Source organism: Columba livia, chromosome 3 (genome assembly GCF_036013475.1).
Source record: "Columba livia isolate bColLiv1 breed racing homer chromosome 3, bColLiv1.pat.W.v2, whole genome shotgun sequence".
In the NCBI taxonomy this organism is placed as follows: domain Eukaryota; kingdom Metazoa; phylum Chordata; class Aves; order Columbiformes; family Columbidae; genus Columba; species Columba livia.
In genome coordinates, this window is record NC_088604.1 from 20,657,728 (window position 1) to 20,675,335 (window position 17,608).

The window sequence follows — 17,608 nt, forward strand, 5'->3', positions numbered from 1 at the left end:
GATCTGAAATCCTGAAACTTTTCTTCTTTAAAGTGAACTACAGGATGATAAAAACGAAAAACAAAACTTAAGAATGATCAATAGTGTACTTATACTGAATTGGAAGACACTACAGGAACATTAGAAAAATAAAACTACTGAAGCTTTCAGATAAAGGTCATCGATTCAATCTCAATTCAGTGGTCTGGTCACACACTCCACTAAAGTATCCATCTCAGTTGGAGGGTGCCCACCCTCCTTTCTTGCATCCTCTTCCCTTTCTGCCTTTACACACTGGGGATGGAGTCATATCATTCACTCTGGAACCAAGACTACCACAGACATTAAAGATTTAGCACCCTACTGGTCCCACCAAGAGCTGGACATCTGTGTATTTTATTTTTTTAAAAGCAGTACTTGGTGATGAAGTAGACAATGTATTTTTTAAAGTTAAAAAAAAAAAAGATAATTTAACAGATGAAACAAAGCCATCAAGGAAAAAAAATATTTTAAAGCAATTTAGAAAATTTTAAGTGCCTGTTTAGTTTCATTTAACCACCTAAACTAAACATACACTATCAAAATTAAATTATAGTTCTTAAATTACATGAACACACATAAAATAACTATTTACTCTGGTCTCACCACTTACTAGAACATCAGTTTTAGACAATTCAGGGAAGCTGGATTTTTAAACAAATGAAAACCTATTACCTTGCCTGTTTGCATTGTAATTATCATCTTATTCAATAGTGTCTTAAAATGGAATTCGGTTTCTTTTCAATGGTGTCCTAAACAGGAATTTGGTTTATTTTCAGTCTCTTTTTTTTTTTTCCCTAACCCAAGTTTCTCCAGAGAACTTGCCTGGAAATCACAGATATTTGGATATCTCGGAGAGTATCTCTACAGTATTTTCTTCATGGTTTTATAGTTAGAATCCTTCAGGTAAACAACTTGTAATCACTACCCTAGAGATCAGCGCCTCTGAATGTTTTATGTTCCCCTCTGAAACTTCACATTGTGTTTAATAAACCACTTATAAGATACAGATGAATGTATATGCCACTACCAGTCTCTGTAGCATTTGTCAGTGCCCAAGCACAAAATAATTAGGTGTGAAGAGAGCACTTTAGCTCATTTCTCTGTATTCCAGAGAACCCCCTTCAAGTGCTACACTGAAAACTGCTAAGATATTATAGGGAGAATGTATATAAATCCTCCAGATAATATCATGTCACATATAAAAGGTGCTCCACAACAAAGGTTATGAAGATTTATTTAACAGCGGCAAGCTAGCACCAGAACTGAAAATGGTATAAACATATTAGGCAGAAGCAGCTTGATGTTAACATGGCCAGTTTCACCACAACATATTCTGTTGTGTCATGTGAACATTAAAGCCTGAATACAACATTAGCTCAAGTGTCTCTATATTATTGTTTTTCAGAACAGAGATGCTGAATGATAGCTTGTTGAAACTGCCACAACAGTTATTCCCTACCTCTCATTCCACTACATTGTGTGCTTTTGGAGCTGCATTTACACGCATAAATATCCCTGTACTGTATAAGACAGCACGGATCTGACTGTGGTCAGGAAGGTACATACAACTACAACACAAACTTACATGACATAATGTTCAAAGTGAGCCAGATCTCCCCTACCAAGGTGACATTAAAAAGGGATTTAAATATCCTTAGCCTTACTGGTCAATACCATCATAGGTAATCCCAGTTCTGTGCTTCCCTCACCAGAAAAATGAAAAAACTGAATGAAAAAAGAAGCAGAAGGACTCACTAGCTGGTAGTTAAAACACATTTATAACCACTTTTGAAGATCTGATCACAGCTCAGTTTCACTCACAGCTTAGTTTGATAAAAGTTTGACCACATACCTCCAGCGGACCATCTTTAAAGCCAGTCATTCCTGCTCAGAATCCTTAAAGCCTTGCTTTGGCATTTCATAGCAAGAATCTGGCAATTTTTCATTTTGTTTCCCATGAAGAGAGATCATGAATTTTTTACTAGGCTAGATAAAAGGTGGATTGTTTTGCTTTACTCCACTTCTAGGTCATAGTGTCTGGCGCATAGCTCCTCATGTGACTTTATGTCAAGTTTCAGAAAAATTAAGTGCTGTATAAAAACAAGTTAGTAACTTAGTATACCCCTGTTTTAACTTTCTGGTTTTCCACTTATATTTCAAGCTTATGCAGACTCATTTGTGTGCTACCTTGGAAACTAACTCTAAATTACTCTGCTACAAGTCTACAAAACTCTAACTACTTATTTATGTTTTTATAATGCATAGAATTCAAAGTGTGCAATTCCCACAGTACAGTCATAATGATTACTGAAAGTTATTACGGCACACTCATTCTAGCACTAAATTAATAGGCATTAATTTACTAAAGCATGCTAATGCAATCACAGGCAATAATCTGCCCACAAAACTCTTGTAATGCAAGCCTTTTGCAGAAAGGACTTCACTTGTCTGAAGAGCATGTGATACACAGGCATTGCAAAATGCTGGACCCTGAGGACAGGTTGAGATTCTTTAGTAAGACAACAATACAAAGTAAATAAAGGTAATAATTATCTGGATCACTAGAAACAAATAAACGTGAAACTGATATTTATGCTCAGTTTTGACCCCAAGTGCTAAGGTACAGGTATCAGCACAGAAAAGCATATTTCTGTTTATTTATTATATATAAATAATATATTATCATATCTATATATACCACATGAAAACAAGCCTTAAGGATTAGTTTAGAGAAACAGTGCTAAAAAAAGTGCAAAGCTTGGGAGAAGTGCAGTAAACAGCAGACACTGACATCGCTGGCTGAGTAGGAAAGAAAAGGAAAAACAGAGGAGAGGAGAAACCTTCACTCCATTCACTGGACATTCCTTCTCTAAGATTTAATATCCAACTGTAGGACTACAGCAGCAATTTTTTAGGAGTTAAAGAAGTTTTGATCATGAAGGTTCACGTCCTTGTACAGATAGTATGTACATCGTCAATCTTCATTTTTAAAAGAGCAACATTATCACCTCCCAAGATATCATATCTTTGTTGGCTTTGGTGACTAGTATTTTTCCTGGAGAAAGGATTTTTTTTTTTCCTCCACAATACTGCAACTAATTTAGTCATAGCTGTTCACCACAGAAAACAAGAACTGAATATACTCTTGATTAAAGACACAGATTTTTTTTTCCTTTAGTCTGATTCCCATTTTATTTCTTTCACTTTTTCTCCCTTTCTATGAAAGTTTGCTTCAATAATTCAACTTTATGCTATTTTATGAATTCCACAGACACTTCAGCATCTCTACCAGGACTTAATTCAATAGTACAATACTACAATTCAACAAAGAATGACAAAAGTTCACATGAATTCATGCCTAAACAATTATTAAATCTTATCTTGCTCACTCCTACAAGCTTCTCAGTTGTCTCAGAGTGAGAACCTGGAAGCCCAGGGCCCCACATTGGTTACTTTGTAATTACAGATTTTTACAGTATTTGCACTTAAAAATCAATCAAACAAACAAACAAGAGCAACAGAAATTGGGGTAGCCTTACAGTCCTACACCGGAATTTGAAGCTCCAAATGGGAACAGGACTCACATAGCTTACACCATGTCTCTATTATTCGTTTGCTTACAGTGTTAGTCGAGTTTCCATTTAAATGTAAGCCACTGTCAAAGAGAGGTGATGAAGCTCCACTGCTGTGATCACTGGATGGTCCAGGGGAACCTGGAAATCAGATCATGAAAAATAATTGCTTGTGTTAAAAATACATGTATCAGGCAATATCAGCTGTAAAACGGGGGAATAATTTTTAATATAAATCACTAAACTAAACCAGAACTACTACTTGCACTTCAGAATGACAGCCAAGAAAATGTCCATATGCTGTACTTTATGTCTAGAAAGAAAACAAGGTAGCTAGATGCTATTTATAGAGACTGTGCTCATGGGAACTACTTGTATGCTTAACTGCTTGCAGGATTAAGCCTTTTTTTCACTGAGAATGAGCTATTCAAAAACAAGTAAGAAATTAAGTTATACAAATCTCTTTAATTTAATGAATAAATTTCCCAGTGAGTGTTGAAAGTCTCACCTTAGAGTATAACCATGGACTGTATTTATAAACAAACAAATGAGAAACTCTCAGTAAAGTAGTAACTGTGCACATACATACACTTTATTAATGGATACACCTTTTTCTTAAAATGCCAGTTATTTTCAAGAATTATGCACCTTCTCAAAATGAGAAATTCAAAGCAAACCGTTATCATGAAATGTTGATACAATGTTAATATGTTAAGGTTACACAGTTATATTCTTCAAGATTCTTTAGCAGTTATGCATCATGATCCTGCTTTAGTAGTTAAAGTGACTCCAGGAAAGCTTAATACTTTTGTAACATACAATAATGGAAACAGCACAAAGTCACACCATTGTGTAATTTTTGCTTAAATGTAAAGTGTTAACATATAGCACCAATAATATACAATTACCATTCGACAGTACTTGGTCTTGTCAATAAAGCACATAAAATCAATTTCACAGCATTACATTCATCATCACAGAAAACTCATTTTTCCATCTACAGAAGTTACCTGAAATTGTCCGTAAATCATTTCACATTAATAGATCTGTCAAGGCTAACATCACAAAAGTAAAAAAGTCATTCTTAATCATATATTTTTGTATGTTTCTATTTGACATATCAGGAAGATCTAGCAAAATGGAACTTAATTCAACAAAAGCTCATTTTGTCCATAACAAATCTCTGTCAGTTCTGTGCTGAGGTCTCAGAATTATACCCTGAATTTTGAAGTTTCTGCATGCTTTCACCTGCAGTCCTTTCTGTGCAGCATTAGATGATGTCAGCAGAAGGAATCACAATGCTTTGCTTGCCTGCATCTAAACCAAGTGCTGACTTTAGTAACTAGCTACAAAATTTTGTACGGACTAGATACATATAGTAGACTGCAAAAACATATGTCAGTACTCATAGATGAGCAGAGTGACTTACTGGAACAAAAGATAATTTCAATTTTTTAAAAATAAAAATAATGAAATAAAAAAGCTGGCTTAAATTTTCCACTGAAGAGTCTGCCTGTTAGGGAATATGCCATTGTCTGTGGCAGCAGACAGCTATGACAGCTCCTTGAGTCAAACAGATTCTTAAAGTGGAATTATCACACCTCCTCAGTAATTTGAGCATATCAAATGACATGAATTTAGGTATTTTCAAATCTCTAAATCCAAGTTTAATCCCAATATAAAATACTACATTAGAATATTTATTTATTTATTTATTTTAAGTAGAGAAAACTGGCATCCATTGCATGGGAAAGCTAAGAATAAAAGGTTAAGGAACACATTTCTCTCCTTCCACAGTGTTTCTACAGATTTGCTTTTCTGTTCAGCAGCTTTCTTTGGTTTTCTGAGTCACAGCTAATGACAGAGCTTCTCTCAGTCTCCACCTCTATGACTTGATTTCAAGCAACCTCACCAGTCTTTTAGTCTGCTCTCTGCCTGTTCTGCCTCAATCACTCCTGGACTTCTCCTTCATGGCCTTGTTCAGCATTTTAGAAGTTCCCACTGTATATGCTCAACATGATGCAAAATATACTAACATAAACCACAGCCCTTGTACAAGTAGATGAGACTCCAAATGAAGTGTTAGGTGCCAGTCAAACTTGGGAACATTAGTTTGAGAAAGACTAAAAAAATAAAGTGTTTATGTAAAATAAAACATCAGCAACAGGTAACTCCTCCCTCCATGACCACAATACAGTATCCTGATGGGTACTGAAGCCAGAAAAAAAGGTATTTGGCGTGTTGTCAGATTTCCAGCAATCATTATTGCCTAGCTGTCCTCTTAGCCTGCCCAAATCACAGTTAGACAGCCAGCCCTATGAGAAATGCAAATCTATACTATGACAGGCATCATCTGTTTAATTTGCTTATTCTCAGCTGTGTAATTTTTGTTCTTTTGAGAAGGCTGGGCCAGGAAGGGTCCCGTGGGAAAGGAGAAGATCTTTGCCTGATCTTTACCTGAGCAATAGCTAATAGGCTCAGAAGAAAAAAAAAACAACTTAACCTGTAAGGTGAGAACGGGTCAGAAGGAGAGAGATAGCAAGGATATAGGAGTCTGCAGTTCACAGAGGCTTAAATGCCCCAGGGGTGGCAAGAAAAAGCCAGGCAGAACTCCAAGGTGAGGGAAAGAAACACTGTAAGGATCACAGGAGATTTTGCTGAGCTAGCAGTCACTCATGAAATCACTAAGCTAGCTGACACTGAAGCTAAAGCAAGAACCCATTTGCAGTGGTACAGGTAGGAGTTGTTTATCAATCCTTTTATATTGTTTTTGGCAGAATCATTGAGATTTTTCAATTTAAAAAGTTAGGTATTCTACCACTTATTTTAATGAAGCCTAGATTTTATTTTTAACTTCAAATACCTATAAGCTTTCTAGACCTAGAAAGGTCTCTATTAAAGTTCTAGTCAATTTAGAGTCCCACCAATGGGTAGTTACTTCAGTCAGTGAATTACACTAAATCTCTAAATAACAAACAAAAACCCCAAAACAAAGGACAGTGGATCAATGTACAAAAAGTAGTTAGCAAGACTTTACCCTTTACAACAATTTGTCGTATGTTCAACATTGCTGAATGATACAGGAGACCTCTTGTATATAAATAAAATCTCATTTATCTAACTTTCTAATTATATCATAGACAATCTCCAGTAGACAAAATGCCCATTTCAGAACCACAAAATTAAAATCAAAGGAAAGACTCCTGGTGATTTTTAATTCCAAGCTTTGCAATTCAGAATATTCTGATAATTGGGTATAACTATCCAAAAGAAAAATTATGAAGAGAGCCTGTTATAGCATAAAATGTCATGAAGAGTCCTCCTAGCAGCAGTGAATCTTATCTTAAAAGGTCCTAAAAGCCCTGCTCAGTTCTGGTGTGGGTAATGGACTTAGTTCCAAAGAATCCTTAATGACTATACCCAAGAGCTGACACCATAATTATTCTGTAACAGGCTAACAAGTAACCCTCATAGCCACTAATAACTTCCTGACTCACCTCCAAAAGCCGAAATTCCTTCCTTTGATTTCCAGAAACACAAATCTATCCTCTCTCTAGCTGACAGTGACCTTAGAGCAAACCACATACCATGGGATGAGGAATCAACCTAACCATGGAGCCAAATGACCTGGCTGATTACCATCCTGGCCCATGTTAAATTCTGATCCAAGCCTGATAGTTTTCTGAGAAAGAAGTATGTGCCCTATGCAAAATTTCTCCAAGCATTCGGCAGCATGTTATAAAATTGCTTATCAAATTCCTGTGGCAGAGAATACTTTCTGGCATAATTTAATTCACTATTATGGGCAGTCTCTCCTTCTACTAAGGGCCCAGCATTTCAGGCAGCTGTGAAAGAGACAAAGGTCCACGGTGGCGCACCACCCTGCGTTAGGACCTCCTCCAAACGTCGGAACAAGTCATCCTGGTCTCATCCTTAAATCATAGAATGTCCTGAGTTGGAAGGGTCCCATGAGGATCATTAAGTCCAACTCCTGTCCCTGCATATGACAACCCCACAGTTCACACCATGTGTCTGAGGGTGTTGTCCAGTCTCTTCCTGAAAACTGTCAGGTGTGGGGCCATGACACCTCCCTGGGGTGCCTGTTCCAGTGCTCCACCACCCTGTGGAATCAGTATCCACGCCTAAATCCATGGCAAATCCTATATTTGTCATTCACAATCCATGAAAGAGTGGAGCAACCAGAAAAACGTGGTGAGAACTGTTGGTAGATATTTCTCTGTTGTGACATCTTGTGTTTTTGTTAGTCACAGCAGGAGATAGAGTAGGGAAGGAAGAGTTACCAGAAGGAAGCAGCAGAGGCAGATGCTACTCCTGACGATGTACTTATAAGAAACAGTAATAATACTGGTTAAAAGGAAGGGACAGTATGTTTGCATTTGAAGTGAACACACCTAAAACTGCCAGCATAGCAGCTGGTCTGACTGAATGCTTGAAGGTCAGGGACAATGTGCCTAAGTCTTCTGGAAAGCCATGATCCTGCCGACAGTGTGAGTTGGGAAGTACTTTATTGTGTAGTAGAATTGCTTTTGTGCATGGGCCTGCAAAAAGATCTTTTTGAAACTGGGTGCTTTGTCGCACCACTGCTCTTCTCCTTAACTACAGTGTATGGTCTGAAACCAGACCTATTTTCATAATTTTCTACATTTTATTTGCTTATTTCCTCACCACAAGCATGAGTATTTATGTCAAGTCACCACAGATCATGTCACTCCTTGAGCTGGATTTCAGCCTGTATTGGGTGGCTGCACAGAGTAACTTGGAGAGATGAGCTCTGTGCTGAAGTCCAGGTTCAGTTCATAAGAAGGGTCATTTCTCAAGTTCCTCAGCTGCCTGATCCTACTTAGTAAGTCCTTTTGTTAAACATGTACTATGCGACTGAAGGTGTGGGATCATGCATGGTACTGGGTAGGGCAGTATAATGCTTGCCAAAGATCTCATGCTTCGTGTGAAGGAAGCAAGTCTAATAAGCTACCCAAAATAAGCAGTTTGTATTCAAAATATCTCTTTCATTTAAGAAGAATTGCTTATCTGCTGTGATGGCTGAAAGTCTGTGATAGCTTGTCTAAAAGGGCACTGTTTACACTATTCCAAACAGGTTTTCTTTGAACAACAGTAATCAGAGGTAGACTGCAAAGTGCTAGCTGGCCACACGCCATGAAAAAGGCCCTTTTAAAGGGAACAGAGTTTTTTGTAAGGTGAAAGTTCCTAGTTCAAGTTTTCATGGAAGCTATTTACCTAAAGAAGTTTTGCACATAGATCTGGTCACACGGAGATAAAGGATGATCTGGTCTTGCTGCTGATCACTGCTTTCTCTTTCCACAAATAGCACTTCACAGAAGCAGTGACATGATCTCAGCTTCCCAGACAGGAATGGATAGAGTGCCTCTTGGTGAGAAAGACAATGCAGAAGTCAGCTAAACTCCTCCCTGTGATGTACCATGACCGAGTTCAGAGAAGGACAATGACACCAGTGAAGAGTCTGGAGCACAACATTTATGAGGAGTGGCTGAGGGAACTGAGGTTGTTTAGCCTGGAGAAAAGGAGACTGAAGGGAGACCTTATTGCTGTCTACGTCTACCTGGAAGAAGGTTGTAGCATGGAGGGTGTTGATCTCTTCTCCTGAGTAGCAAGTGATAGAACAAGAGGAAATGGCCTCAAGTTGCACCAGGGGAGGCTTAGATTGGATATTAGGAAAAATTTCTTCATGGAAAGGGTTGTCAGGCATTGGAACAGGTTACCCATAGAAGTGGTGGAGTCCCCATTCCTGAAGGTGTTTAAAAAATGTATAGATGAGGTTCTTAGAGACATGGTTTAGTGATAGTGTTAGGCTAACAGTTGGACTCAGTTATCTTAAAGGTCTTTTCCAACCAAAATTATTCTATGCTTCTGTGATTCTAAGAGGGCACCAATATTCCCAGACCTGTGTGAGCTCCTTGTGAAGGTGGCAGCTGTCTCACACAGAGCATTGTGGTGGGTTCACCGTGACTGGATGCCAGGTGTCCACCAAGGCTGCTCTACCACTACCCCTTCTCCACTGGACAGGAGAGAGAATATATAATGAAAGGCTTGTGGGCCAAGATAAGAACAGGGATAGATCACTCACCAATTACCATCATGGGCTAAACAGACTCAGCTCAGGGAACTAATTATATTATTGTGATCCATTTGTTTGTAAGTGTCCTGAAAATACTTTTCAGTGTGAATGCATGATTCAGATGTTTGCAAATGCTATTTCTTGTATTTAGGCAAAGCTTCTGTAGAAAAAACCTTCAGATATCACCCATGATTGTACTGCATTTTAATGAGGTTTTCAATTTTTTTTAAAAAAAATATACAGAAGCAGTCATGCAGTATACATTAGATTCTTATATGCTAAGCACTAAAGTACACACAATTTTCTATTTCTTCCTGTAAAACACTCAAAGATTGAGTTCCTATTTCTGTCACTGACATCTTATGAGAATACTGCAAAGAAGAAAACAAATTACTCCTATCCATTAATTTCCTCTTACCTAATGGGAGCTTTAAAAATGATGGAGCATCCCTGAGGTACTGAACAGTGATGGTAACTTCATCGCCAGCATTTCGCAGTAGGTGTACCTGTCAGTGTGACAAATAACAGCTACTTTAAACCAAAGAACCACCAGTCATGGAAAGCACATTAATAGAGATGTTGATTTCATTGTAAGTAATCTATAATAAATTCAGTATGAACATTTCTGATGGGGAATTAAAAATATCTTAAGGGTCAAGCCACACCAACAATGGATAAAAGTGAGACCAACGGAACAACTTGAATAAGTAGCTTGACAGGCAACCTGGTTTTATACACCAGCTGAACACAGCTTCTGCAAACAAATTAATTTTATAAAACTGGCATAGGGTAGTAGGGAAATATGTGTTTATGTAGATAGAATGCATTAATTGTGCGTGTATACACTTAAGCAGACACATAAATACACATTAATGTACCATACATATCTAGATCTTAAGTATTTGTTTTGATTCAGTTGGGTGATGCATTAAGTACATTTCTCTCTTTCAAATATAGTTTTTATTTTTGTTACTGTCTTCATTATGTGTAAGGATTTGCTAATCAGAAAGGAACACATATACACACACATATGTGTATAGACATATGTCTGAAAACATCAGAATTTAATTAAAGCCATAGTGCACTACTGCACAAGGAGCTTTTTCAAATGCAGAGCTTCAAACAACATATTTGACGGAACTCAGTTCCTACCACAGGGCAGAAGTATTCCCCAGCTTCATATCCATGACAATCAGGAAACTGGTATTGCGTTTGGTTTGTGGATGGCTGCACACAGGGTCTGCAGCCCTGACCCTGTTTGTCAGAAATGGATACTGACACCTATGGCCTCTTAGCTGAGCACAACCAGAGCACACATCAAGCAGGAAAGTAACTAACTGCAGCAAACTAACTCCTAGAGATATATTTACTGGTCTAATGTTGTACTTGGAGGAAGCTGGTGGTTGTATTCTTAAGGCCATTATTTTAGCACAATGTCACACTGGACGACATGATGAGATGCAGGATTACCTCCAACATTGTAACTGTTCCTCCTGTGCACCTGAAATACTGCTTACACCTACATGAAAACATCAGCTTATGACTGATGGATATGAAAACCTAAAACAGGAGAAGGAATCAAGTAAGCAGTCACAGAGGCTAAGGAATTTAGGCTATAAAAATATTCTGGGAAAGAGTGAGGAAGAAAAATGACCGTAAGACTCGCAGCACTAACACTGAAGAAAACAGTGTCTGGATAGCAACACTTTCTGATTTGGCTGATTAAGTGAACAAACACATGAATCACTCATATAAAGCACTGTTGCTGAAAGCTTACTGTTTGCTGTACCTCTGAAATGCATGTATTTAATTAAGACTTACAGTGTTTGCCTCCACCCTCCCCAGTTATCTTTCAGTCTGTCAATGACTTCCACTGCGAACAACCTGCAGTAGCACCTGTGGCCACACATCAGTCTCTGGGAGAGAATGATAACGTTTTGCACTCACTAAGTTAGGAAATCCAGTTCTTCAGGGGAGAAGCAAGAGCTCAAAAGGTCAGAGAAAGCACCAAACAGGGAGCTGGATCACATTAGAACACTTGAGGAACGAGGATCCAGAAGCAAAGGGGTAGAGGGTGCATAAGAGAAAGAGATTAAAACAAACAAACAAAAAAGTACCTGCAGCTTAAGCAAGTTTTCTAGGAAGGACCTGCATTTCCTTTTAGGTTCATCCTCCTTTCCCCCAGGGCCCCATTTCTCTGCTCTTTTTGTTCTCTACTGAAGCTTTTTTTTTCCCCACCACAGACTAAATCCACATTTAAATGATTTACTTCTAAAAATACAACACCTAGAGCTACCTAATCACCCCCAGTACTCTGATATGAGGTGTTTTATTAAATTAAAAGATTTTGTGGGCAATTGACTACAAGAGAACCTGAGATCTCATTCTGGAAAAAAAAAAAAAAAAAAAATTGTGATAATTTATTTCTGACTAAGCCCTCTCAGGATGATCACAATAGGAACAACCAGAAACTGAAGAACAGGAAAACTGGAATGCTTCTTTAAGGTCATACAGGAGTGTGTCAGGACTGCAAAGCAAACCAGTGTGTATTGGGTTCTCATGCATAAGAACAACTATGTCTCCTGAAATCCATTGCTCCTTATTTCCTGCAATAGACATTATTTATTACTTACAAAGGACAAATGATTACTGGGACCTCTGCTACTCCTACCCTACTGTTACAAAGATAGTTCTGCCCTTTATCCACAAACTATTATACGTATATATATATATATATATATATCTAGAATCAGTGTAGCAGCATCAGCATTCTGTAAAATCCAATAGATAATTTCAAAACCAACAGATCTATAATATAGTCACAATACTGTTCTGAAATATGCAATAGGAAGAAATAAAAATCAAATAAAATGAATACTGAGAACTCTCTTATTTACAGCTGGCTTTTTAGAAAAGCCACAATGTGAACCATTTTGATTCTTTGGAATAACAAGTAAGAATTTGAACTTCCTAACAAATATAAATATATTGAAGGAAACTTACAAATACAAAAAAAAGAGCTATGTTTCCTCTTAATTAAGCAAGGAATGTTCACACACAAGCATTTGTATTTGTCAAGAGATGGGAGGAAACAGTATGACAGATATACTGCCTAATGTACTTTTGGAAGATCTTAGTCAAATATTATGACGACATATTCAATCCAAGTTGTATGGAACAAACCAAAACAGTAGATTAGAAACTGCTGCAGAGTGTGACATTTTTTTTTCCAAATGATATTTTGAAAAGGAAAGAACTCTAATATTAATCCTTTGGTTTAAAATTACCAAGCAGTAGTACCTTAAAAGATATTCGTACTGTATCACAGTCTCCTGGAGCTTCTTAGTATTCTTAGGCAATGTCTGAAAAGGTGCTAGTATTGAACCACATTCATACTAAGAAAAAAAATACATCCATTTCAATGCCCACAAGAATTTGGGCAAGACCACAGAAGGTCAATAAATTATTTGACCACAGAAGGTCAATAAATAATGCACCGCACTGTGGTGCCGAAGCTTTTGCCAAAGCCCAGTAAGTCCAAAAAAGACAAATCCAGTAGCTTTGGAGTAACATTCACTGTTGCCTTACTGTAGTATTAATATTAAAAAGAGAATTGTAAAAAGTGAACGTGTTAAAAAAAAAAAACCATATTAAATACATTTACTGCAGCTAACTGTCTGAGTGTGTATGCACCTACTTGTGTTTTTATGTATGAAAAAGAAAAGGGCATCAAAGGAAATGCTTGCTTTTCATGCTGCCTCTAATTTGCAGATTTTCTACATCTCTATGTGCATTCATCACGCCAGGGTTTATTATGCTTCTCTTTTTCACACGCATTTCTCAAAACCAGAAAGAATGCTAAAAATATAAATAGGAGTGTCTAGATCTCAGCTATAATAACTACAGTCCAGAGCCTGCAGAGAAAAATATGACTCATATTTTAAGAAAACCAAATGACATCTGTTGCCTCATTTTTATTCTCAACACCCATTTTAAAGAAACCTACAAACCCAACTTAGGCAGGCAAGTGAAGAGCACAATTTGTTGCTGATGTACATTCTTTTTAAATTCTGGAGCCTTGTGTCTTGCTCAAAACCTTCAAGCATACCTGATCATTAATATCCACACTGCTCAGAGATTGATACAAGGTTTTGTCTGTTGGAATCAGGTTCTGTCTTATTATAGGTCAGAACTGTAATAGCAATTCATAATGAAAAGGAGCATGTCTTTGACGAATGAATTGACCCACATACCCCTTTAGGTAAGATCAATCTGAGAGCAGAAGTCACATCATTTAACTTTAGCCATCTAAAAGTTAAATCTAACTCTGAAGTAGTTGTCAATATTTTTTTCCTATAAATCAGTAAAGAGCTTTTAGGATAAAAAGAAATCATCACCTGCAGGTATCTATCTCTAAATAAGGAGAGTCTGGATGATAACCTTACACTTAAAACATCTGATGATGATGAAATGAATCCTATCTTGTATCTATAGATCAAAATTTAAGATTTAACACCTAACTCAGACTAAAACTCTGAAGCAAAAATTGAAGTAAAAGGAAGTGAATCTCCTGTCTGATCTTGAAGTACACACACATTTCACAAATAAAACACTTGAAATTCACATGAAGTGAAAGTCTTGAGCTTGGCAAGTACCTGGGGGAAGATGATGTACAAGCCTGTAATGCAGCAGGCAAGCAACCAAGAAGTTGTAGTAAAATATATGAAGAGTATTAGATCACAACATATAACAGTAAAACATCCAATGAAATTTAGAGAATTAAAAGTTTTTAAAAAATTCTTAAACCCTCAGAATGAAAAGGAACGATAGTACTTAGCACTTAAATGCTTCCTAAACTAAAGCATGATTGGAAATTTTTTTTTGAAACTTGGAAGTTTCAGCTCAACCTATATGAGCAGAACTGAAAAATGTGATATTGTGCTTCTATGGGTATGAGTAGGCAAGGAGGATGCATGAAAAACAGAGACAAGTAGACTTTAAAATGACTGCAGGAGCAAAGTGGCTTTAAAAAAGATTAGAGAATTAAAATTGGATTGCTGACAGTATTGGAAAAGCATGAAGCAGAATTAAGTTAGTTCAAGAAATAATGATTTCTTGACACTTGTCTCTTTTTTATTGGTCTATTATGAAGTGGTTTCCAATAAATACTTCTGATTCTTATCTTCTTTAGCTTCGCAGCATTTGATGAGCAATACTCTCTTCCTTAATGCTTAATTGGCTATTCCAAAACATGCATTTGTATCTGAGCAACTTATACAAATGTGCTAGAAAAATGACAGTCAATTTATTAATTCAACAGTGATTTGCAGCACTCTTCTTTATGTTTTCACTTAGGTATCTTATCCTATAATTAGAACTAAAATTATTTTTACCGAAATCTGTCATAGATATCCTGCATATACCAAGACTCATATAACTTTTCCTTATACTTCTCTACTTTACCGGTACTATTCTTCGCATTTCTGTATGCACCTGAAGAAATTTGTAGCTTTCATAGCCAGTGAGCAATTCACAGAACAAATTATGCAACTTGGTATAATATTGCTAATGAGTCAACCCACTCCTGGTTTGAAAATCTGTCCATGCCATACATGTTAGTAACATCTCGTGGTTTTATTTTCTCAGATTATGATGAATAATTATTTTAAAAGATTAACTTTCTATATGGCTCCTGGAATAATCCACATATGTATATTTAAATAAGAGTACACATTTAAAAGACTATATTTCTGTTTCACTCTAGCCTCTTTCTATTATTATACGATTCAGGACATTAGTTTTGTGACACATCCTTAGTGCAATGTTCTGTAGTCTTTGTTTACAAGTGGATTGACTTCTTTTCTGCAGCCTGAGCCTTAGAATATTGTAATTAACAGTTTCAGAAAGCCTGTTAAATATATGCACATACCCAGACATACAAATACACGAGGAAAGCTTTGAAGTAGGTAATCACTACCATGACTGATTTATTAGTGGTCTCTTACCACTGATGTTTATTCTACAGTTGTTATCTGATCATTAGATTAATGCTTATATTACTACAATTGTGAGAAATTTTACCTGTTATTTTACAGAAAACTTCTGCCATTGTCTGCTGGCAGTGGTATGAAATGATGACGAAGGTAATATTGGTTGAACGATTGACAATATTTAATGAAGGCTGTCTTGTGTTACCAAGTGCATTGTCTCCTTTTCTCACAACAAACTTTTCCACAGTTATCCTTTTGTATTACATCCTCCTAGTCTAACAGACATATCACAGACATTGAGAGTTAATATATGACTAAACATAAGAAGCACCAGGAACTGCTTTTGGTGTAAACACATTCACTGTTGAAGTACAAGGTAAAAGTCCTAGACCTATGGACTTATCGCCTCAATAGAATGTCTGTAATTTTGGATCAAACATATAATTTATTTTTAATTATCCATATGTTCACTGTTTCAGGCTTAAAAGAACTGGCGCACCTAGAAAATAAAAAACATTCCTCTTTGTCACAGTTTAACCCAGCCTGTCAACCAAAATCACAATAGCCACTCACTCTCCCCCTAGCCCCCAAATAGGGGAGAGAATCATAAGGGAAGGGAAAAACTTATGGACTGAGAAAAAAATGGTTTAATAAAATAACAAAATAATACTAATATACTAATACACTAATACTATATATTAAATTAAAAAAAATATAAAATAAGTGATACCCAATGCAATTCCTCACAAACTCTGTCCGCACCGAGCAGCCAGTCCTGGGAAGAGAGAGCACCCTGGTCCCGAACAGCTGATCCCATGGAGAGAGAGAAAAAGGCAGAAAGGCCCAAGAAGCCAACTGCAAAACAGCAGAACGGCAAAAGGTCGAACTAACGGAAACTCCCAAACAGAACTGGAATGGGTCTCCACAGCTGGAAAACCCAACTACCATTAAATATGATGCACGATGCTAGTGTCATGGAACATTCTCATTGGTCAGTCTGGATGTCAGTCAAGGTCAGTCCCATCTATGCCCCCTTACCAGCTGCCTCGCACCTGCAGATAGAAAGCCCCTGGTCTCTCAGATAACAGCTAAGATAATAGTAATTTCTTACATTCTCTTCATTCCAACTTGGAAACACTGGCAAGTTACTTCAAGAAAAACATTAATTCTGTCCCGAGTTGCTACCTTAGCTTTCTCAAACTAATTACAATGACTGTGCTAGCTGCAAAAAAGTTTCTAACTGCATGAATAAAATTAACCTGATTTCAGTCAAATAAGCACATTCTTTTCAGTGAAATTCTTATAGCATGTAGAAGAACATAATAGGATAATAAGAATATCTGTGGTCAAAACTAAGCACTGTTTCATAGCAATAGTACCCCTGCATGTCAATCTTTAACGCCTTTGTTTCCAAAACTTCTCAAGCAAGAAATTGCTACTATCACCATAAAACAGCACATCATCTGCAATATTTAGTATGCATCAGAAAGAAATTTGTGTCAGGCAAAGTTCCACACCTGAACCTTCTACACACAATCTCAGGAACCCAGCCCATGATTAATTGCAATTGTGCTACTGTACAGGCCAATACTTATTCAGCACACGTCACCATATTCCTTTATTCAATACTAAACATTTCCTTCACTGGAAAGAACATCATTCAAAGTGATGAGGGGAACATCTCATCAACATGTTACAGTTTTCTGAAGAATTAGTTTCTCTTCTCCCAGAGTACTGATTACTACTGTTCTTTTAGCTGAAACATTTGGTTTCCCTCCACGGTGCTGTTTTATACAGATGGGAGGAGGAGATAGAAGAGTGATCCCCTACTTATTAATGACTAAAGAGACTGGTATAATTTGTTATAAATCCTTTGTAGGTCTTTCAACATCTATAAATGAAACAAATAT

The 17,608-nt window shown here is 36.9% G+C and overlaps 1 protein-coding gene across 3 annotated transcripts in view; it reads right to left on the minus strand.

The window, feature by feature from the left end:
* The window catches only part of SNTG2 (syntrophin gamma 2), a 269,806-nt gene that overhangs the window by 107,044 nt on the left and 145,154 nt on the right, over nt 1-17,608 (minus strand). For all 3 annotated transcript variants that reach the window (XM_065056001.1, XM_065056002.1, XM_065056000.1), the window contains exons 7-8: nt 10,127-10,214; nt 3,643-3,734 (exon numbers count right to left, since the gene is read on the minus strand). In XM_065056001.1, the coding sequence (XP_064912073.1) occupies nt 3,643-3,734; nt 10,127-10,214 (180 nt within the window). The remainder of the gene's footprint in view (nt 1-3,642; nt 3,735-10,126; nt 10,215-17,608) is intronic.